This window comes from Equus przewalskii, chromosome 29 (genome assembly GCF_037783145.1).
Source record: "Equus przewalskii isolate Varuska chromosome 29, EquPr2, whole genome shotgun sequence".
NCBI classification, from domain to species: Eukaryota; Metazoa; Chordata; class Mammalia; order Perissodactyla; family Equidae; genus Equus; species Equus przewalskii.
In genome coordinates this window covers 31,726,588-31,749,478 of record NC_091859.1, presented here as the reverse complement: position 1 = coordinate 31,749,478, position 22,891 = coordinate 31,726,588, and the positions used below count along the sequence as shown (strand labels likewise).

Sequence of the window (22,891 nt, the reverse complement as noted above, 5' to 3'; positions counted from 1 at the left end):
CTTGGTCAGAGAACTTGTAGAAAGGATTCTTTCTTTCACAAATGGAAGGTTGAAAAATTGATGGCAATGTTGATGTTCTGGGGAAAAGAATAGAAGAAGAAAGTACGAAGAAGCTTCTTTGGTGTCATGCTTGTAAATTATTGATTAGAACTCAACCTTGTGACACACCTAGCTGAATGGAGAGTTGGAATATACATTTTTTGGTGTCAATCTATAAAGTCTCTCATTGTGGGAAAAGAGGAGGATGGGTATTGGGAGCAAAGAGCTGTCTCTTCCCAAGAGAAGGTTTATGGAAATGCTTACAGCAAGTGACTAAGAACCATTGTTTTCATCACACCAACAATCAAAAAGGGCAAGTGGAAACTTTTATTACTTTTGCTTTGTGGGAGGACATCTAAACCCAGGAGCACCCCAACATTCGCTGCTAGTTTTCAGGGTTGAACAAATACATAGATGTGGAATTAGGAGACGAAGATTCAAGGTGCGTAGGCAAAGTATTTCATCTCTCTGGGTTTCAGTTTCCTTGTCCATAGGATGGAAATAATAATACCCATGTCATGGTGGTGGTTGTAAGTGTTAAATGAGAAAGACTCCAGGTTAAAGCCAACAGCACAGTTTCTGGCACAGAGTAAGTAGTCAACAAGTGGGGTTTTTTCTTCACCTATCTCTTCAATCTTTATTCGTTCAACAAATATTAATTGGGCTCCTAGTATGTGTTAAGCACTCTGGGAGGTGCTGGGAATACAATGATGAATTAGATAGATTGTTCCTGACCTCAAGGAACTGTGTTCATAGTTTGGTGGGACACAGGCACTAAACACAGTTGTTAATTATAACTAATTATAATTGTAGTAAGTGCTATCAAAGAAAAATAGAGTATGAAAAGAGAATCTGTATGAGAATAGAGATGAAGGAGGTCAAAATTAGGGTGATTATAGAGAAAAATGGGCAAATGGATGGATTTGAGAAATAATTAGAATATAGAATCAATGGGGATAGAGAGAGAGAAAAAGGAAACAAGAATGATGTCTGTGTTTCTGCCTTGAGTAATTGAGTAGACGGGATGCCATTTACTGATAATAGGAAGACAGATGTAGGGGTGTAGGGGAAAGATGATGGAAGGGTGGACGGATGGATGGATGGACAAAGGGGTAGATGAAATGTGCTTCACTGGACACATGGACAAATAGAGAAATGAACAGATGGATAGATCAATTTAATAAGTCCTTTTTGAAGTACGTAGGATGTAACTGAATAAAATAATTCTGCACTATTATATAGAATTCTTTATCTCATTTGATCCTTAACATAATCCTTAGAAATACATTATGCAGGTATTAATATCTTCCTTTTACAGAGGATAAAACTGAGACACAGGGAGGTCAAATGACTTAGCAGAACCAGAACCTGAGTCTCCAGTCCTCCCATACAGTACTCTTTCCTCTCTCCCACACAATGTGGATAAATATTGAGAAAATCAACAGTCAAGGTGGGAAGAGAGAGCAGGAAGATAGAGAATGTTTGGATATGCACCTCTGGGGGTAAGGCCAGGAGGGAGGAAAGAGTAAAGCGGTCTGCATCCTTACTCAGAATCGTCATCATTTCTTCCTCTCCTTCACAGGGCCAAGTACTTCCATGGGAAAAAGGTGAACGGAGAGATTGAGATCCGAGTGGAGCAGGTAGGTTGAAGCTGAGTCTTTAGCGCTATCGTCCTGACCTTTTCTACAGCTGGAGCCATAATGAGCCAAGATTACCAGACAAATCCTGGCTGATACTTTGGAGTCTTATTAAGTTCCAGAATTATTTGGCCCAATGGTTTTCAACCCTTTCTGTTTTAGCAGCAGAACAGTTCTTCAAAGGTAATCTTAAGTAGGATCCCATTCTACAAAATAGAGACAAGTAGAGCTTCTCTGATGGAAATGGGCACGGGGAGCCCAAAAGTCTGTCTCCTCCATCCTGTCCCATCTCCTCCCATCCCCAGCATGGTCCCAAAGGCTTCTTGAATCACTTGAACTTGGGAGCACGGTGGGTTTGAATCCTGACTCCTTCATTTTCTAGATATCGGGAAAGTGACTTCATCTCTCTGAGTCCCATTTTCCTTGTATTGTTTTTGTTGGGATTAAATTACTTAAAACTTCAAAAGAAATTAGAATCTCAAATACTGGCTCTTGTTATTACCACCAATTTCAATATCCAGACCCCTCATTTAATGGGGAAAGAAGGACATGTGGCTCAAGGCTACATAGGAAGTCACTGGCAGAATTAGGACTAGAACTTGTAGTCACCAGATCTAGGGCTCCTCCCATTCATTCAGTGAGCACTTGTTAGACACCTACTCAGTGCCAAACACTGTGCTTGGCCTTAGGAGAGCATGTCAGAGCGTGGGCACTGGAACCAGACTCTAGATTCAAATCCCAACTAACCTTGTGACTTTGGTTGAGCAACACTTAAGCCCTCTGCAGCTCAGTTTCTTCATATGTACACTTGGGGTCATAAAAGCATCAATTTTTAGTCCATGAAATGTACTTAGAACACTGCCTGGTACATACCAACCCTTAGTAAATGTTGCCCATTTATTATCATCATCATCACCACAGGCAAGCAGTTAAGATAGAAAAGGTCCCTGCTATAAGATGACCTCAGAAAAGCATAATAAAAGAATAGAGGGCTATGGCTCTTCCAGCACTCTTTGAGTTTGGTGTGTTGGAGGAACAGAAAGCCTTTCTGAGCATCAGAGTTGAGTTGGCTTAGTATTAAGACACCTACAGCTTGAATTTCAATTTGATCCTGTGGCTTTCAACTGAGTCCAATGTCTACTGGTTTTCCTTCCATGGCAGAGAGCAGGTTATTTTTACTCACTTAATAAATATTTGTCAAACGTCTACTATGCTAGCTAGCTAACATGTGGACAACGAGGATGTGGAAGCAGAGGCTCTGTCCAAAACGCTTGTGGTCTAGGAAGGGAGGCAAGGTAGGTCTTCACAGAACCTCAACACAGGTGAAGTCCAGGAAAGAGCGATCCAGACTTAGCACTATGGGCAGCAGAGGCCACAACTAATTGAGGGAGTCAGAAGTGGTTCCGAGCAGGGGGCGGTATGTGAAATGGATCTGGGAGGATGAGTAGGATTTCTGCACTTGCAGATGGCGACATGAAGAGTATGTGAGAAAGAAGCAGTATGAGCAAAGCTAAGGAGACCAGAAGTACAGGGTATGGAATGATGGGGAGTCCAGTGTGGTTGACTCCCAAACAGGACACATCATCTTCCCCTGGTCCCCAACCTACTTGTCCTCCCAAGTTCCCTGTCTCGGTGAAGAGTGTCACCATCTACCTTCGACCTTAGCCAGAAACCACCACTATACCCATTCAGTACCAAATCCTATTGACTCCACATTCTGTATCTCTCTGGTCCCTCTACTTCTCTTCATCCCCATTGCCTAGATCCTTGGATACGCCATCATCACCCCTCATCCAATCTTCCTAACCAATAGCCTCCCAACTCCATGTCTTCACCCACTTCCAATTTAATTTTTTTTTTTTTAAGATTTTATTTTTTCCTTTTTCTCCCCAAAGCCCCCCGGTACATAGTTGTGTATTCTTCATTGTGGGTTCTTCTAGTTGTGGCATGTGGGACGCTGCCTCAGCGTGGTCTGATGAGCAGTGCCATGTCCGCGCCCAGGATTCGAACTAACGAAACACTGGGCCGCCTGCAGCGGAGCGCACGAACTTAACCACTCGGCCACGGGGCCAGCCCCCCAATTTAATTTTTGTCTTAAATCCAGAGTGATCTTTCTAAAAAGGCAAATTAGACTTTTTGAAGTGTTAGCGTTTAAATCCCTTCCTCAAAGACTCCTTCTCTGAGCCCTCACACCCTGATCTAAATCAGCTAACCTGGTGAATCACTTCCATAGCACCCCAACTTTTCCTCTCTAGTCCTTATGCATATATTTAGGTGTAGGGTTCTTTGCATGAAGGTGGGGACCATGGCTGCTTGGATCTTGCTCTGCTAAGTAGCACAGGGCCTGGCACCTACTAGAACTGAAGAAAATATTTGCAGAATGAATAACTGATAGATTCCACAGATTCCAGGCTGCTTCTCAGTTTCCAAGGGAGATAAATCACTGCTCCTTAATCTACCCTCAAAAATCTGGGTTTTTCATAAACCATTTGGTTAATGCTCAGCAGCCAGCTTAACTTCCCTGTGTCGTCCCATTGGTGACAACCCCAGAGGCATGTATTAATTTACCCTTTTATCTCAGTGCTACTCCTGGCCCAACTTATGGGTACAAAATCTATGAGCAGAAACGTCGGCGGGAATTGCCCTTAGAATAATTCATCGGAGGGCTATAGGGACTCTCAGCCAGTCTGTGAGGGCTCCAATCACACTGGAAAATGTTGGCTAATTTAGAGTCATCCTGATTTCCAGCCATCCCCCTCCATGGAAGCCGGAAGGCAAATTAGCCAGGAGACCAATTAGGAGGTCATTTGGGCATTTTTCCCTGGAAGACATGCCTTCCTAGACCCATGTTGGAGTCTGAGTCGTTTGTCTTTTCCCATCTGGATCAATGGGTGGGTCACATAAGCAACCCCCCAGGAATTTCACACGCAGCTTCTAGCTCTTGAGAAAAGTCTTAGGATGGAAGCCACTGTTTAGTCTGAGCTGGCCTCACATTTTGGATGTCTGTCTCCCAACTGAAGGCCAAATTAACCAATAATTGCACTGTCTGGGTTTTGCTGGACAGAGTGAATGAGTTAGTTGTGGTTGGCCTAGAGGAAGCCTCCGCCCCTTCTCTCCACCCTCTTCCCCCCAGTTCAAAAACTGTTTGCCTGGGCTCTCGCAGGGCCAGGAATGAAGAAACCCTGGTGTGGCCAGTCAGGGGAACTGCGCCATATTGCATTCCATTACCCAGAATGCCCTGTTGGCTCTGCAGAGCCTCACGGCACTGTCCTAGTAGGGACTGAGAGGTTCCGGCCAGGGTGGTTGGCACGTCAAGCTCCCCTCTGTTTAGACTTGAGGCAAAGGGTCTTTTACTCCATAAGTATAATTGACGCCTCTGTGGGACTAAGCACTGAGGTTAATGAATGGGTTAACACCAAGTAAACTCACAGTTCTGAGATACCAGCGGACTAGGACTTGGTGAGATAGAGCCTCAGACTTCATTCTTCTCTAATGAAAAAAAGACGGAAATTACCATGGTCAGTCTTTCCTTGGTGTTAATGGAGGAACCAAGGGGTAAGGAACAACGATGCCTCGCTGTAGCAGATGGAGAGAAAGGCAAGAGGAGGTGAAGACCCTGTCCTTGAATCCGAGGAAGGAAGCTGGACAAGTCACAGATTCATATGCGAATGCCAGTGGCTCCCTCTGAGTCCCGTCGTTGTGTGATATTACAGTTGGGATGGGTTCAGGTGGGTGTAGGTGGATCCTAGGGAAGGCTGTTGGTTGGAATCCTGTTCATCTTCTGCCCTTTATTTCCTCAGCTTAAATGTCTTCTGGAAGCAAAAGTGGGATTTTTTTCCCTTAAAGTATTTTAAACACTCAAGACCATCATGTATATTTTTTCTCATACCCACTTCAGCCTTCCGTCCACAATTCTTTCTGGAGCAACCTTTCCTAGAAAGGACATTTGCTGCAGATATAAACCATAAAGACCGTGTGATATTTCAAGAAATAATTGTCAACAATAGAGAAATGGAGGTTGGATGTTAATTCAGTTTGGTGGGTTGGTAAAAGGTTGAACGTTACTCCTATTAGGAAATGACTACTTGATGGAAATACCTTGAGGGAAATACATCTAACGGCTTGCCAAAAATCTCTGCCCCTGGCTTTGTTCTCCTCCTCCTTCTTAATAGCACCTCATCAGATTAAAGTTGCAGATCCCTTGAAGCTGAATGAGAGGGAATATGCTGGATTAAATCTGATACGATCAAATTGAATGGGGGATACAATATAAGGTCCTATTCAAAAACTCAGCTGAAGAGGAGCCAGACTGGGAACACTTAGCTTATTAAAATCACGTAAGGAGAAAAAAAAGACCTAAGATTGGAGTTGAATAAATTCTTAATATTTGTGGGAGGAAGTATGGTGTAGAGGTTAAGATTATGGCTCCAGAGTAAGATAGACTGGAGAAAAATGTCATCTCCACCATATGTTAGCTGTGTTGACCTTCCACTTATAACGTCTCTAAACATCAGTTTCCTCATCTGAAAAATGAGGGTAATAATTTCTACCCTCTAGAATTATTGTGTGGATTAAATGAGTTAGTGTAAGTAATTATCCTTAGCAGAGCTTCTGGCACATATGTTAGGTGCTCAGTGAACGATAGTTATGGTTGTCACAAACCCCAAATCTGATGCCACTTCAGGCTGCATTATCAAAGTACAGAGTGGAGACTCACATCTATGAGAAAAGAGGATCAGTGTAAGGAAGTGGAGATGTTCAGTGCAAAGAAAGAAAGGTCTTTGATAGGACCAGTCTGCTCTTTGCAAATATCTACTACCTGAAAAAGTGGATTGAAAATAGTAAGAGCTACTATATGTTGAGTCCTTACAAGATAAGGCTAACTGCTTTTTATTGTTGGATGGGCATTACCGTTGCCTCCATCCTACAGAAACTGAAACTCAGAGGGACTAAGTGGCTTTCCCAAGGTTGCCCAACTTACAGTTGGCAGGAGCCTGTTTTTTGAACCCGTCCAGTCTGACTTCAGGGCTTTCCTCTTGTCCAACATTGTTTTCTGCCACTGTTGGAGATATCAAGAACAATAACCAAGGGTGTCGGTTAAATCACTTTACATGCACAATCTTTTCTCAACCTCGCCACAACCCTTTGAGATGGATGCTATGGCTCTCCCCATTTTGCAGATAAAGAAAGTGAGGCTCTGAAAGGTTAAACATGCTGTTTGAAATGAGCGATAGAGGAGGAATTTGAGTGCAGTTTTCATCTGCACGTGTGCTGAACCACAACCCTGTATTGTTTCACTGGGATCAGAGCTCAGGCTAGTGGTACAACCTACAACAAGGTGGATCGCAACAGACGTTCTTAAGCAGTGCTGATAATGATGAATGGGCCAGGTCCCTTTGGTAGGTATGGAGTCATCTGTGCTGGAATACTCCAGCAGAAATTGGATGGTTAATTTGGGGAATATTTCACACAAATTTATGTACTTAATAAGAGATAACTTTTATTATTTTTTTTTATTTATTTTTTGGATAAAATTAATATATTCAAATAGTCAAAAATTAAAAAGTTAAAAAATGGTATCTGGTGAAAATTCTACCTCCTATCCTACCCCCACCAGCCTAGTTCTCCTTAACCTTTTGTTTATCAGTTCATTTAACCATTATCACTAGTTCCTTAGGCGACTTTCCGGAGAGACTTTAAATACAATGATCTAATACACATATGTGTTTCTTTTCCTTTGCTTTTCACAAATGGTAGTTGGTCAGAAGTGTAGTGGTGCAGGTATTTCAGAGGAGGGTTTAATAAGGAGGATTGATTGCAGGTGAGTAAAAATGGGACAGCATATTACCCAGAGCCCTAACAATCCTACAGTCACTGTTGTCACTGCCACTGCTGCTGTTGGGACTGCCACCATGGCCAGTGGAGAACCATGAGCCTGCAAACCCACTGATACTGCAGGAATTGTCACCGACCTGCTCCCCATCTGCTGTTGCTGTTGGTAGAGTTTCTGTAGCTACCGCCAGAAGCAAGGTAGTTGCTACCTTCTTCCTAACTTCCTTCACTGCATGAATGCCTCCCATTGCTAGAAATTAACTGGAACCATGTATCAGAAGAATCTGGGAGGTGTAGATTTAGGCTTTCAGCCCCCATAGTGCAGGAGAAAATGTAGAAAGATGGGTGTGGGGCTGAGTGGCAATAGACAGTGAGCACAGCCCATCACCTTTAGTTGCTCAACACCCACACATACCATTGTGCTTAGCCATACTATTCTGCACTCTGACTGTTCACTTCATATATCTTGGAGTTTATTCCATGAGAGTATGTGTTTATTCCGTGAGAGCTGCCTCATTCTTGTTAATGATTGCCTAGAGTGCTGTCATATGGATATCCCATAATTTATTTTCCATAATCTTACTGTTATAAACAGTACTAAACCTATGTCATTTCAAACATTTGTTAGTATATCCGTAGGATTCCTTCCTAGAAATAGAATAACTGGTTCCAAAAGCATTGCGTATAGTGGCTGCTCTAATGCACCTTGAGGAATGGAGGACTTTATTCCAGCTGCTGGAATTGCTACCAGAAGACAGCCCTCAGCTGTCAGCCCTCTTTTGGAAGTGCCTCAGGTGGAGAGAGCTGCCTCGCCCAAGGTCACAGCTCTTTCCTGGGGGCAGCTGCTCTCAATCACTGCCTGGCACAGGGTAGAAAGACCCAGCTCCTTTGCCCCAATTTGGGACAACCCTGAAGAGCCATCCCAGCTTCAGAGCTCTTTGTGGGGCTGGCAGAGGCTTCTGCCGAGACAGAGTACAGCCCGCCTTCTCCTTCTTCCAGTTCTTCCTTCCTTTTCTTTTCTTCCAGTGGGGGTGATTCCCCCCTGAGCACTTGCTAATGAACCTCCCGCAGGCTGACGTCCATCTCAGAGTCTACCTCCCAGGTCACTTAAAATCCCGATAGATATTGCCAAATTACCCTCCATGGAGGTTGTACAGATGATCTATAAGACCCTTCTGGTCTGGATTTCTAGGACTCCGTGTGACCCATGGGTTCTGGAGTCCATCCTGCGCAGAATGCTCTCCTAGTTACAGCCCGAGCATTGATGCTGAACTCTGAAGTGCTCCATAATTTGATCTTCCCATTTGACCTCCTTGTGTTTGAAATTCACCAGAGCTGGGCGTTTCTCTGCAGGGCTGAGTTCGGCAGAACTCTACCCGCTCTCATCACTAAGCCTTGTTTTGTTAACACAATCCTGCAAGATTTATTTGTTTGGCTTGGCTTACCCTGACCTCAGACGTTCTGTTTTGTATTATTTTTAAAAGCGTGCAGGTCTCCATGGAGGCCTTTTTCTTTTCAAATCTAAGAACCAGCTGGGGGGAATAGAAAAAAGCAGATGGGACACTAGGATGTATTAGCTGAAACATAACTCATTAGAGGAGCAAGTGTTTCTCTCCTTAACCGTGGTGTTGATTACTGTCTGTTTATCGCCATCTTGGATCTACCGTTAGGCTTACCAATTTAAGAAGACAATAGAGAAATGGAGAAACAAGAGTATTGGTGATGGTAGCAAACTTTTATTGAACATGAACTGTGTGCTAGGTACCATGTTAAGTGCTTCTCGTGAATTAACTCTTTTAACCCACACAATATGCCTGTTGCTGAGGAAGCTGAGGCTCAGAGAGCTTAAATAAATTGCCCAGGAAAGGTCACACAGCAGTAAGAATGTGGGGAAGCTGGGATTTGAACCCAGGCTCAGCTGACTCCGGGGCCATAGTTCTTAACCAAAGTCAAGCTATCAGAGTGTATGTTGGGTCTCGAATTTGTTTCCATCAAGCTCATTTGCCTTTCTTAGCTCGGGTTCCTTGAGCTTGTATCTCACTGTCCTTTCCTCTCTCGCCCCACTCTTTGGATCTACTGGATAAAATACAAATTCTTGTGAGACCTTCTTCCAGCCGAAGACCTCTCCTTTCCTGACTAACCCTGAGACTCTTACTCATCATTTGATGTTTCTGGCTTATTGCTGCGTAGTTCCCCTGTTAACAGTTCTGTTTGTTCTTTGTTTTCCCCCAAGAGTTAATGTTCACTGTTTATCTTTAAGTGTAGCTCTGTGTCTTTAGATTATATGATTAGTATAACAGCTCAGACTCTGGAGCCAGACCTCCTGGGTTTGAATCTGGGCTCTGCCGCTTCCTGAGTGAACTTGAGCAAGTATTTTGACCTCTCGGTGCCGCTATTTCCTCATATGTAAAATGAAAATAGTAATAGTAATAATAAGATGTACCTTGAGAGTTGTCATGAGGTTGAAAGAAATTACCACGTGTGATGACCTCAAAGCAGAGGCTGGCGTATAGAAAGTGCTCAATAAGTGTCAGTAGCTGTTTTTACTGTCACTTTCCCATCACTGAACACATGTTGCCTGAGTAGTTTCTAGGTGTCAGTATCTGGGATTATTCAGAAATGGAAAGGATATAATCCATGCTTTAAAGAAGTTTGCTGTGTAGTCAGGGGCAGGGGTAAGAAATATAAAATGGCATGTTTATATGTGTGTTTTTATTAATTACGTATGTGTCCAATCATATTTCTCATTGATATGTGGTACTCAACTGGCACCTGGTATAAACTTCTAATTTTCCTTGTTGGAGATATCACAGCTCCCGGTCAAGGTGTTCAATGAATGTTTGTTGAGTGAATGTGTGAGGGAATAGATGATGTGATATAGTCTTAGAAGGGTGGAGCCAGAAAGGGACCTTGGAGACCATCCAATCCAACCTCTTTGTTTAACAGCCAAGAGATGCAGAGAGGGGAAGTGACTAGACCTAGCACGCTCACCGCATTATTGTTGGATCCAAAGTGTGGAGGACCAGGCTCCCGTCTCCCATGTCATTGTCGTTCTCAGTACATTTCTCCACCTGCCAGTGTTATCTTTTTGTCTTCCTCTTTTAAGAAGCCATTACTCCCTTCTGATGGTTTTAATACCCAACAAAGTAATCTAATCTTCTAGTCATGAAGTTCGTCTTTTCCATGTTTACCTACAAGAGGCCCTCTTCTTGAGGAAGTCTGGGATGGCGTGCTGAGCCTCAGCTGATGCCAAAGAAGAGCTCCAAATGGTGAGGGCTGGAGGAATATTGAGACCGTGGTTGGATGAACCCCACTGATTCTAGATCCAACTGGGACTGCTTTGCTGGTTGGACGATCCTTGGGGGCCCTTCTTGTCTTCTCTGCTGGAGGAGACTCTAGCATCCTGGTTTGGCAGTCCCACTCATTGGCACCTTAACCAACGGTGGGAAGATAAAAGGTGGGAATGAAAGTGAGTCCATCTTCTTGCACTGGGCAGGCCAGCTCATAGTTCATTAACTTCTACCTGCTATGTTCTATAATTTACCCTTCCTTACTGCCACCCCTCTCCGTCAGCATGTTCCCTGCCCCCTGTTAGTGTCATAGATAAATGAGACTCCAGTGGAAATTAAGTAGAAGCTTTGAAGAAGAACTCAATAAGTCCTTTAACTTCTTGAGAGATGTGTAATAAAAAAATAAACAGAACTTGTCTTATCTCAACCTGCTCCTTCATTCAAGAAACACTTACTGAGCACCTGCTCTGTACTTGGCCCTGATGACAGAGCCCTCCACTTCCAAAGTGTTTGCCTACTGGTGGAAAGGTAGACCTTGAGGGCGGTGACTGTCATATATCGGGGTGAGGGCTGTCATAGAGATCTGTCCAAAGCACGGTGAGGCACAGAAGAGGGATCGCCAACCTTGCCTTGAGACGTTCTTAGGAAAGCCTTCACAGAGAAGCTGATGCTCAGTGGGGGTTTGGAAAAGAGAATTAGCTGAGTGTCAGGCCGAGAAGGGGGCAGATGTGCACAGCAGCCTTCCAGCTAAAGAGCGTGTTTTAAATCTTAGCTTGTCACATGTGGGAAATATGACCAGAGTAAGGAGTGCATGAGAGGAGGCGATGGGAGATGAAGCTGGAAGAGAAGACAGAGACAGTCTATTTATTGTACTTTTTAAGCCATGGAGTGATGTGATGATGTTTTCATTTTAGGATGCACATGCTGATAGTGGTTTTAGAAGATGGACTGGGCTGGAATGGAGGCAGGAGACTGGAGGCAGGGAAACTCAGCTCTGGGTTGGGTGAAAAGGCATCTTATCCTTGAATATTAGGCTTGGGAATGAGGCCCATGGAAAGGCCTTCATAGGCATGAAGTGACTACATGCGTATCCCTGCGCCTGTGTTCTTTAGTCGTTCAAGCTTTATTCTCATTCCTGTAACTTGTATTTGAGAATAGAAGAGATGACCTATTTTCCTTAAAACAGAGAGGATGGAACTAGACCCACAGGATGTGTCAGAGCTGGCTGGCATCACATAAAAGCAAGCCACTGTCAACCACATCTTAGTCACCACCTTACTCCCAGCCACTTGCCTTGACCCAGTTCACACCCCACATTCCAACTTACTACCAACCTCCCTAATCTCTGGCGGTGTGACTCCTTTGACTGCTTATGATCTCCCTCCTCTGCCTCCTTCTGCCCCTCCTCGCGCCACTTCTCCAGCTTTGACCTTCAGCTTTTGCTTGGCCGCTCTTTACATTTGCTGCCAGCTCCGCCGTCATCTCCACCATTCGGGGTCCGGCTCGCTCCCTGTTGAGAGGAGCCCACCCTGGGTTCACCCTGGTCCTGCCAGCAGCCCCTGCCTGGATGCGCTTACACACAGAATTTCAGCCTTTGCATTTCGGTAGGAATCAAGGGTTATTAATTAACCCAGGGTGGAACCTATTATGAAACATCCCAGAAAGCTGGAACAAACCGGAGGGACTTCTGAACTCACAGCAGGGAAAAATGCCTTTTAATTGACTTGGATGCCTTCACCACAAAAATCTGTCTGGCTGTTATGCTAAACTGGAAATTAATCTATTAGATTGTCTATGGGATCTCCCAGCCCACCCTGACCAGAATCTCCTGAGGAGGGGAGTGGGGCCGACACATAAACAGGACTTATGCTTTGAAATGACTTCTTTTGGATCGTATCCAATCTGGCTGCCTGGGAAAGCGAGGGGAGGCTGATATCTGAGAATGAGTTTATATGTCCTCCAGTGTCTATCTTTAACATCACATAGGAGCTTTTCTAAGGCACTACTTACTTTAGAATACAATTCAGCCTAAGCTGAACCTGTCTTGGACCACTTCTCTCAGGGTGTTTAGAGGGTGACATGAGAGAATTTCCATGGATGGTGTTGTCATATAGATGTCAACTCTGCAGCCTGGGCCCTGAAGAGATCCATGATAATAGCCAGTGTCTAATTACGTGCTTACTAAGTGCCAGGCATACACTGAGCACTTCGTATCATTTTTTTATTTAATCCTCAGCACTGTGCTATGAAGAGTAGATACTGTAGGTGTCCCCATTCTCCAGATGAGCAAACTAAGGCTAAGAGAGATTATGTGGCTTACTCAAGGCCCCCGCAGCTCACAAGCGGCAGAGCTGAAATTCAGTCTAACTCCAGTTGCCATTTTACCTGGGAGGTGTATCCTGGAGAAGTAAAATCCGGAGAAGAAGTGGTGCGTTTCTTTTCATGTGTGCAGGGCTGGCTTATGCATTAGACTTGTTCCGTGGGACTCAAGCTTGGCCTACAAGGTCCTCTGTGAGCCAGCCCCTGCCCAGCCTTCCCTCCTCATCCCCTCCTCTGTCTACCTCAGCCCATAGTCCTAGCAACCCGCTGTGGTTCCCCACCTGCCATCTTGTATTCACATCTGCATGCCTTTGCTTATTCAAGTCTCTTCTCCTGGGCCAGCCTTTCCCAAACTTTGCTGTAAATTCCTCAAGACTTAGCTCAGCTGTTATTTCTTTTCCGCTTCCCCCGACCACCACTTCTATCCAAGCAGGACAAGGTGCCTCTTATCCAATCTCTCATAGAAACTCATGCACGTTTCTACCAGTACACTTACCAGATTACCCTGACATTACTAGTTCACCTGCCTATCATTCCCTCTAGACTCTGGGGTCATAGAGAACATGGACTGTATCTTTATTCATCCTACAGATATTTATTGAATGCCTACTATGTGCTAGGTGCTAGGGCTACAATGGTGATTCAAAACAGCTGTAGTCTTGACCTGATGGAAGCTTAACGTCTAATGGGAGAGACAGATATTGATCACATAATCTCACACACACACCCACACACACACCATAATTACTCACTGCATTAGGAGCAATAAAAGAAAGATACAGTGTTATGGTAGCATGTGGTGGGTGAGCTAGCACCGCACACTCATTCAGGTACATAGCAGGTGCTCCATGTACCTAGATACATAACCTGTGCTCCATAAGTATCATTCAAACTTATCTAAAGTAGAGAAAAATGAATACGCTACAGAGAAAATATTACATCTACGCTAAGAACTTCACAGTAGACAGACCCACCCAAATGTCCTTTTGCATGGTAAATGACACGGGTGAAGCGCTAGTCTGACACCGATGACACAGGTGAAGCAATGACACAATATAGGTAGAGCGATGCTTGACATTACTGTTTAGTGAATGCAATGTGCCAGCCACTGTCTAAGAGTTTATCTTCATTAATTCATTGAATCCTCACTGCAACCCCACCCAGTAAATACTGATGGAACTGAGACTCAGAGAGGTTAAATTTCCTGCCCAAGGCCACACAGCTGGCAGGTGGCAGAACTGAGATGTGATGCTCCAGATGCACTGGAGCCCACACGAGTGATCCCCGCATCTTACCGCCTCTCTCCATCTTCTCTGGAGCTGAGGCTCATCACGATGCACTTCCTTACCCAAGGTTGCACTGCTGGTTACTGTAAAGCCAAGCTACCCCCTACCCTTGTCTCCTCCTTGTCAAGCCTGGCTTCGGGCGTTCTCAGAGGAAGAACTTGGCCATGACAAGAGGGCAGCGCCTGACAGGAAACGGAACTGAGTCCCATCCAGGGTTGCATTTGGGGAGTTCTGAGTATGTGTTAAAGAAAAGAAGGAGAATTAACAGTGGAAGCCCAGCTCTAATGCTTCTTGCATATCACTGTCTTTAGTCCTTGGGCAGCGCGTGAGCCGTAAGTCTCATCATCATCCAGAGGAGGAAATTAAGGCTGGGAGAGGTAGAATAGCGATTTGCACAGTTAGGGGCAGAATTATGATTGGAACTGTGTCTGCCTCGTTCCAAAGCCTGTAGTTTCCCCTGAACTCACCTGTTGCCCAGCCAGACCTGGAATGATGGCTTCTTCCTCTGGCCTACAGCAGTTTTTTAGATCAGTTGTCCTGGAGACCACAGACAGCTCATCTGGGTTTTGTGACCTCCCGTTATCTGTGCTGCTGGAACCTTTCTTTGCACTCTGGGCAGCAACCGTGAGCTTCCCCTCATGAGCTCATGAATGGGTTCTCAGCCTGTTTAAGATGGAACTGAACCAAGTGACCTCCCACCACCCCACCTCGAGGCCTACATTCTGTCCAGACAGGGAGGAGACTGGCCGCCCACCCCTCTGGCTGCCAGGAAAAGCAAGGGAAACAGAGAGGTTGAACCTCCCCTGGCTGGGCCAGCCAAGTGCCAGGAACCCCAGCTTTGCGTTCATGGACAGAACTAGGTTTTGATCACTAGTCTTAATTTGCTTATTCTTGTACAGCTGCTCTGGTCTCTCTGCCTCCCTTCGCTCTCCATGGTCCAGTCCCCTCAATGTCTATGGGATGAAGGCCAAAGTCCTTTAGGCTACACCAACCCAGCACTAGCCCAGCCTTCTCACCACCTCTCTTTTCCTCAATCTGCTCACTGGTGTCCCCAAGAGTCTCTGGAGGAGCCAATGCTTAATTTAGATGGCCTCTTGTTTACAGTGGCTTTCCCTTAGGTTCTGCATCTCAGGTCCCAAAAATGTTATTTGTATGAGTCTCTATCCATCTGTCCATTCTTCCATCCATCCATCCACATACCTAACTGTTTATGCATTCACCCGTGTCTCTGAAACCTAATTCTCTCCACTCCTTTTTTTGTGGTCTCTCATCAGTTTAGAACTCGGCTTCTTTTCCCCTAAACACCTTCATGAAATTTAGTATTTCATAATACCAATAATAGTGGTAGTCATAATAATGACTCCCAGATATTAAGCACTCGCTATACACACACACATACATGCCCGATACTCTGCCAGGATTTTGCTGTGACTAACCTCACTTTATCCTCACGGTGACCTTGTGAGTTATCATTACCGTTAGAGATGAAGAAACTGAGGTTCAGAGAGGTCCAGCAATGCAGCTTACATTTGGCAAAGCCAGGATTTGAACTCCTGGCTCCCAAGAGCAAGGGATCGAATCCTGGCCCTGCTTCTTATTCCCTATGGGGCTGCGGGCAAGTGGCTCCATGTTCTCAACTTCAGTTTCTTTATTTGCAAAATAGAGATAGAAAGAGCAATACTGCTCTGCTCAGCACATTCTAAGAATTTGGTCCATTTTAGTTAAATCAGAGGGGACCCTGGATCTGGGTTGATTCATTTGTAAAAAGAGGAACTGGCAAATGCACAGGGCATGTTCTGCCCCCAGCCCTCCCCAGCTGTGACAGACACCACTGCTCAATGAAAGCTCACTTTCCAGCTGAGCTTAGGGCAGCCTCATTATTCTGCGCACAGCAACCAGAGCTGGCAGCAAGGTGAAACCCTCTGGGTGACCCCAAAGGAACTTTCAGTTCTCACATTCTGTGGGTTTGATACGAGCCTACTTGAAAAGGATGGTAAATTATGGATAAGGTGGTTGGATCCTGGACACATGAGCTTAGTCGGTAAATATAAGATGGGAATCAAACCAAGACCCACCGAGGACAGAACTCTGAATTCTATTCCGGCGATCTCTAGCCTGGAGTTGTGTACTAGAGCAACTGTTTTCTGATCGTATTCCTCAGAGCCCAGATGATCGGCAGGGCTACCTGGGGTTGCAAACTGTTGAGCATCTTTGGAAGAAGAGAGGGAGGCAGGGAGAGAATCGGGGAGGGGAGGGAAAGAGAGAGACAGAGAGAGAATGAGACAAAGAAAGAAGGAGGAGCAGAAAAGAGAAGAGGGAGAGAGGTTAACAGCCCTTCTTCTATAGCAGTAATTCCCAACCAGGGGCAATTTTGTCCCCCAGGGAACATTTAGCAATGCCTGGAAACATTTTCGGTTGTCACAAGGGAGAATGCTATTGACATCTGTGGGTAGAGGCCAGGAATGCTGCTAAACATCTTACAATACGCAAGACAGCCTCCCGCAACAAGGAATCATCCAGCTCAAAATGTCAATAGTGCCCAGGCTGAGAAAGCCTGTTATGGACTGAAACAACTCCAAGACTACTCCTTTTGCGTGGGGAGCCCTCTGGGACTCTAAAGTCAGGAGATTGCAATCCAGTTTGTGATGATGTGGGCTTCCTAGACCACTCCGAAGGAACTTCCTCTTCACTCCCCCTTTTAGTCATCACTGGGACAGAAACAAGGAGGGACCTTCTCCCTCATTCTTAAGGGCAAAGACACTGAGGCAGAAGTTTCTGTGATTTCCCCAAGGTCTCACAGCTGGGAAGTTCCAAGAATGGAATTGAAACCTGCGTCTATCTTACCCCATGCTCAGTGATTTTTGCAACATGACCCCACACCAGTAGATGTGTCCACAGTAGCCCAGCAGAGGCCCAGAGCCAGTTGCAGCCCTACGGGGCTGGAGCAAGCCTGTTGTGTAAAGGGCCTGGGGATCTGTCATAGTCGAGCACGGTAAGACATGCAGACATGGAGAAGACAGCCATGAAGAAAGAAGTTTATTGTACTCATAGTCCCCTAAAAGCCGGGGAGCACAGCATGCCACATTGGGGGGCCATGTGGGGAAGCACCAGGGCTGGTCAGGAGGCAGTAAGAATGCAGGGAAAACATGAGCAAGAGCCTTTATTATGGTTTCTCGTCAAGGAAAGGGCGAGGCAGGGTAAGCAGGCTGAGGATTGGCTAGGCTGAATAACTTCAGTGGACTCTGGGGTGTAGGGTCTGTCCCTGGTTGTCTGGTACCTGGCCCTGGGGTGATCAGGGCAGGGGCGTAGCAGCCTGGAGCTGAGAGCCCAATATAGCTTGGGAGTGTGGTTCTGGATTGGATTGCATTTGAAGGGCACTCTCTATGGCAGGTCCTTTACTGTCTCTCGGAACTGGCCAACTCTGTGAGGGGCAGTCCCTCCAGTGTCGGCAAGACCCCATGGTGTCAAAGCACCAGCATACGGAAAATAAATAAGATGTAGTGAATACTCCCATCCAACTCCAAGGCCTCACCACTCTGCTGCTTTATTTTTTTTTGAGGAAGATTAGCCCTGAGCTAACATCTGCCGCCAATCCTCCTCTTTTTGCTGAGGAAGACTGGCCCTGAGCTAACATCTGTGCCCATTTTCCTCTACTTTATATGTGCAACACCTGCCACAGCATGGGTTGATGAGCGGTGTGTAGGTCTGCACCTGGGATCTGAACCGGTGAACCCCGGGCTGGCAAAGCAGAGTGCGCGAACATAACTACTGGGTCAGCCCCTCTGCTGCTTTTTAACAGTCTGTTAAAACAGAATTCCTTTGTTTCCGATTAAATCTTATATAAAAAAACAATATTTAAGCAAATTAAAAAATAGAAATTAATACTCTGTTTGAGGCATAGTTGGAAGACCCTGAACCCTTTGAATGTCCAGAAACAGCATCCGAGGCCCGTCCTTAGACTGCCTCTTCAGAGCAATTCCCCTGCTGTCATTCTACCAGACCTCCAGTCGCTGCTTCCTTTGCCTCAGGTTCTGCCATGGGGTGGAAGGAGCCTCGTTGGATAGTTAAGGGCAAGGACCCTGGAGCTGGACTGCTTGTGTTTGCATTCTCCGTCTGTCCCCTCCCAGCTGTGAGCCCTTGGGAAATATATTTAATCTCATCCTTCCTTAGTGCTCCTAGCTATAAAATGGGCATCATAATAATAGGACCTACCTTATGGGGTTACTGTCAGAATTACTTGAGTTAACACATGCAGAGCCCTTAGAACAGTGCCTGGCACATAGTAAGTACTCAAAAAACTATGATAAACTTTAATCCAAATACAAATGTAATTTATGATGTTAAATTATAAATATAGTATATTGTAATTATTACATTGCTACTGGCATGACCAGTGGTATTCACACAGCTCCCACATCTGGTCCCAGTATGACTGGTCATCTTTTAGTAGTGTCACCACTTTTGTTTCTACTTCTCTGAAATCTACAGCGACTAATTCTCCTATTTTTGCTTCTGTTCCTGCTGTTTCTGTCATTGCTTCTACTGGGATAACCTTTGCCACCACGGCCATTGGGCATTGCTACCACCAAGTGAAAACAAGGTCAACTGGCTCCTTAGAGTCAAAGATGGTGTGAGGGTGTAGAAAATGACATGAGCCATCCCTGCGGGGCCACCTCTGACACACTCATTTCTTTTGTATCCTCTTTGCACATCCCTCGCTCTGGGGTTAGGGGAAGTTATTTATGAAGTCCTCAGACCTGTGGGGTCATGGTTGATGAGGTTGTGGGTGTGATTCTGCATTTATGAGGTGTTTTCTCTGAATCTGCAAGGTCAGAAATGTCCCCCGGCAGCTATTTGTGGCACTGGACCTGCACGTGCCATTGTGGGTCAAGAATGTCTGTGGTTCAGCAGCTCGGGGGCCTGCCTGCTCCCCGGAACCTGGACAGAGATACCTCCTTGCCTTTGTTTCTTGACACGGGAATGCGTGAGCACAGAGGGGTCCTTTTCCATGACACTGCCCCTTGCAGGCCCCATTTGGGGATTAAGGTCACATGGGCTCTGAGTCCTAGTTGGGTCATGCTGTCTTGGAACTACTTGTGGCCCCTGGGGAAGAAAATGAGCATCTGAGAAGAGGAACTTGGCCTTTAGAAACATGAGTCCCTATTGAGGAGAAGGAATCGGGGGAAGGTGGCCCTTGAGCGCCCCCTTTGTTGAGCCCAGGCTGAATTTGGAGGTATTTCACAGAGGTCTTTGGAACCGGTGACCGGTTCATACCTAGCTGCCTTAAATGCTTGGAGCAAAAACCTACGGGGACTTGCAAATCAACCTCGGGAAGAGAAATTAGCTATGTCTTGTCTCCGAACTCCCAAAACCTGCTCCAAAATAAACATGAGCTGTGCCGGCAGGTCCGCACAGGCCTTTTTTCTTCTTCATTTTAGAAACTCCATGTGTGCATTATTTTAAATAGACGCCAGCGCACGAGGCCCTTTTAATGAGATTGAAAACAGATGGGGCCTTAGGCTGTTCAGTAGCTCTCAGAAACCAACATGGGAAGTGCTAAGCCATCCTGTGTCCAGGCGACGTTCATTTTCTTCTTGAAGCACAAGTCTGGCCAGACCTCCCATTCCCAGGGAGCACAAGCCTGCTTCCTGCATCAGGTGTGTCAGCCAGGGGAAGGAAGTCTCTCCTTTCGCTGCATTTACCGGTGTTTGCACTTACTTAACCCTTTGGCAGCTTGGGAGGAAGGACGATTGTGCTCGCCTTGGAGGCCCCATGCTTCTGGAGCTGGAAGCACGTGGTTTAGCTTGCTTATTGGAAATGGGATTATGACCCTCCATGGCTCACATCTCTCCAAAGGCTCCCAGTCTCGCCCCAAGGAATAGCCAAAGTCCTTCCCATGGCTTTATGCCCTTCGTGGTTAGACTTCTCTGGCCTTCTTCCTGCCCCTGTCTTTCTGGCTTACTCTGATCCAGCCACATTGGCCTTCTCGCTGTTCCTTAAAATCAAGCGACCAAAAACAGTAAGCGTTGGTGAGGACGTGGAGAAATTGGAACTCTTGTGCATTGCTGGTAGGGATGTCAAATGGTGCAGCCACTGTGGGAAACAGTGGGTGGTTCCTCAAAAAGTTAAACATAGAATTGCCATATGACCAAGCAATTCCACTCCTGGGTATATACCCAAAAGGATTGAAAGCAGGGACTCAAACAGATCTTCGTAAATCCACATTTATAGCTTCAGCATTCACAATGGCCTAAAGGTAGAAGTAACCCAAGTGTTCATTGAGAGATGAATGGGTAAACAAAACGTGGTTGAGTCGTGCGTCGCTTAACAATGAAGATACGTTCTGAGAAATGCATCGGTATGTGATTTTGTGATTGTGTGAGCATCACAGAATGTGCTTGCATGAACCTAGGTGGTATAGGCCACTACACACCTAGGCTACATGGTACTAATCTTATGGGACCACTGTCACATATGCGGTCCATCGTTGACTGAAACTTTGTTATGCGGTGCATGACTGTATATCCGCATCATAGAATATTAGTCAGCCTTCAAAAGGAATGAAATCTGACATGTGCTACAACATGGATGAACCTTGAAGACATTATGCTAAGTGAAATAAGCCAGATATAAAAGGATAAATATTGGATGATTCCACTTATATGAGGTACCTAGAGCAGTCAAATTCAGAGACAGAAAGTAGTGTAGTGGTTACCAGGGGCCAGGGGGAATGGGGAGTTAGTGTTTTATGGATTTTTGTTGAGGATGATAAAAGAGTTCTGGAGATGAATGGTGGTGATGGTTGTGCAACGATGTGAATGCACTTAATGCCTCCAAACACTTAAATAGTGGCTAAAATGGTAAGTTTTATGTCGTGTGTATTTTACCACAGTGAAAACTAACTTTGAAAAACTCAAGCAAGCACACCCTGCCTCAGGGCCTTTGCTCTTGCTGCTCTCTTTGCCTGGAATCCTCTTCCCCCAGGTTTCCACATGGCTCATGCCCCCACTGCATTTAGATTATTTGGGCAAAGGTCACTCCTCAGAGAGGCTTGGCCACCCTCTCTGAATTGGCACCCCCATACACACTTCTCTATCACTTTCAACAACTTTACCTGACTTATTTTTCTTCATGGCATTTAGCACCCTGAATGCTGGACTTTCCAAAGTCTCCAGCCTGAGCTGGAGCTGCCATGGAACAGCAGGGCATCTGTGTCTGGGGCTCAAAGCTGGCCATGTGTCTGGAGGCCCCAGTGGGAGGAAGTGGCAGGTCCCCATCTGGGGGTGCAGGCCTGTCCCCCGGATGTGCAGATTGGGTTCAATAGAGGGAGAGGAGACACAGAGGGACAGCTAGAGGCAGTTCTGGGACGAGAAGGCGAGGTCCACACCGTGGGGAACAGTGTGTAGAAAAGGAAGGTTGAATGCTTTTTTCATTCCCACAACCCTGAAAATGGTTTTAAACCTTTAAAGTGAAAAAAGGAAAAGCGTTAAGGTAGGATAGAGCATTTGAATTGCTCAGAGCTTTGATAGATGTTCCTGTCATCACATAATAACTTTCAATTTTCAATTTGGAAACAAATCTATGGAAATTAAATTACATCAGCTCTATTTAAGCTCCTTTGGTATGTCCCCTCACTGTTCCCAGCTGGGTGGTGCGTGCCACATCCCTCGCCTCGTCTCACCCCAAACATTTCCTCCCGGAGCTCCAGCCACAGTCGCCTGCTGCACCTTCAGTTTCGCGCCCACCTGATCTGACCGGGCGTAACTGCCCCTCAGTGGACTTTGCTTCCACATCCCAATCTCCAAGCCCCCCAACTTGTCCATCAGCCATCTGGAGAAACGTGGGGAGACTTTCCCATCTAATTTGCTTAATTCTGTAAACACACTTTTCTGACCATTCAGCAGAATGGTGTTTAAACATGTGGAGCCCAGCTCAGCAGTGAGGAGAAGACGACGTCAAGGGGACATGAACCATCATTCTTTTCTGTGTAGCTAAGCTGTGGGCTTCAAATCTTGGAACATTTGCCAGATCTGTTGCAGGTACCAACAATTGGTTGCAGGTGGCAAAATTGGTTTCTAGGTCTCTTAACCTTATAAAAGCTCTGGACATGGGGAGAGGTGAAGCTGGGGTGGTCCCACATGTCTGTCCTCCTTAAAGACTCCTCCTCCTCCTTTGCCCTCCCACCCCCATCCCTCCTTCTCCTTCTCTCCTTCGATGAACACCCTCCCCAGCCTCAGGACATTATCAAAAGCTCTCTCCACCCTTGAGGTTTCCCTTGGCGGGCGGGGGTGGGGTGGGGTGGGGAAGGACAATGGATGTTCTACTTTGAGGTTTATAGGTGCTGTTGTTTCTTGTGTGTACAGCTCTCTCGGGAACCTGAGCAGGAAGGGGTGACTGTCAGGACAGAATTAGGGCATGCCTGGGTCCTCTGTTTTTCAGCCTCAGAAACCCCACCTTAACCCTTGACAAATGTACATCTAGACTTCGG

General features: G+C 45.8%; 1 protein-coding gene across 2 annotated transcripts in view; it reads left to right on the top strand.

Moving 5' to 3' along the window:
* The window catches only part of SYN3 (synapsin III), a 460,560-nt gene that overhangs the window by 53,316 nt on the left and 384,353 nt on the right, over nt 1-22,891 (top strand). For both annotated transcript variants that reach the window (XM_070599819.1, XM_070599820.1), the window contains exon 3: nt 1,622-1,679. In XM_070599819.1, the coding sequence (XP_070455920.1) occupies nt 1,622-1,679 (58 nt within the window). The remainder of the gene's footprint in view (nt 1-1,621; nt 1,680-22,891) is intronic.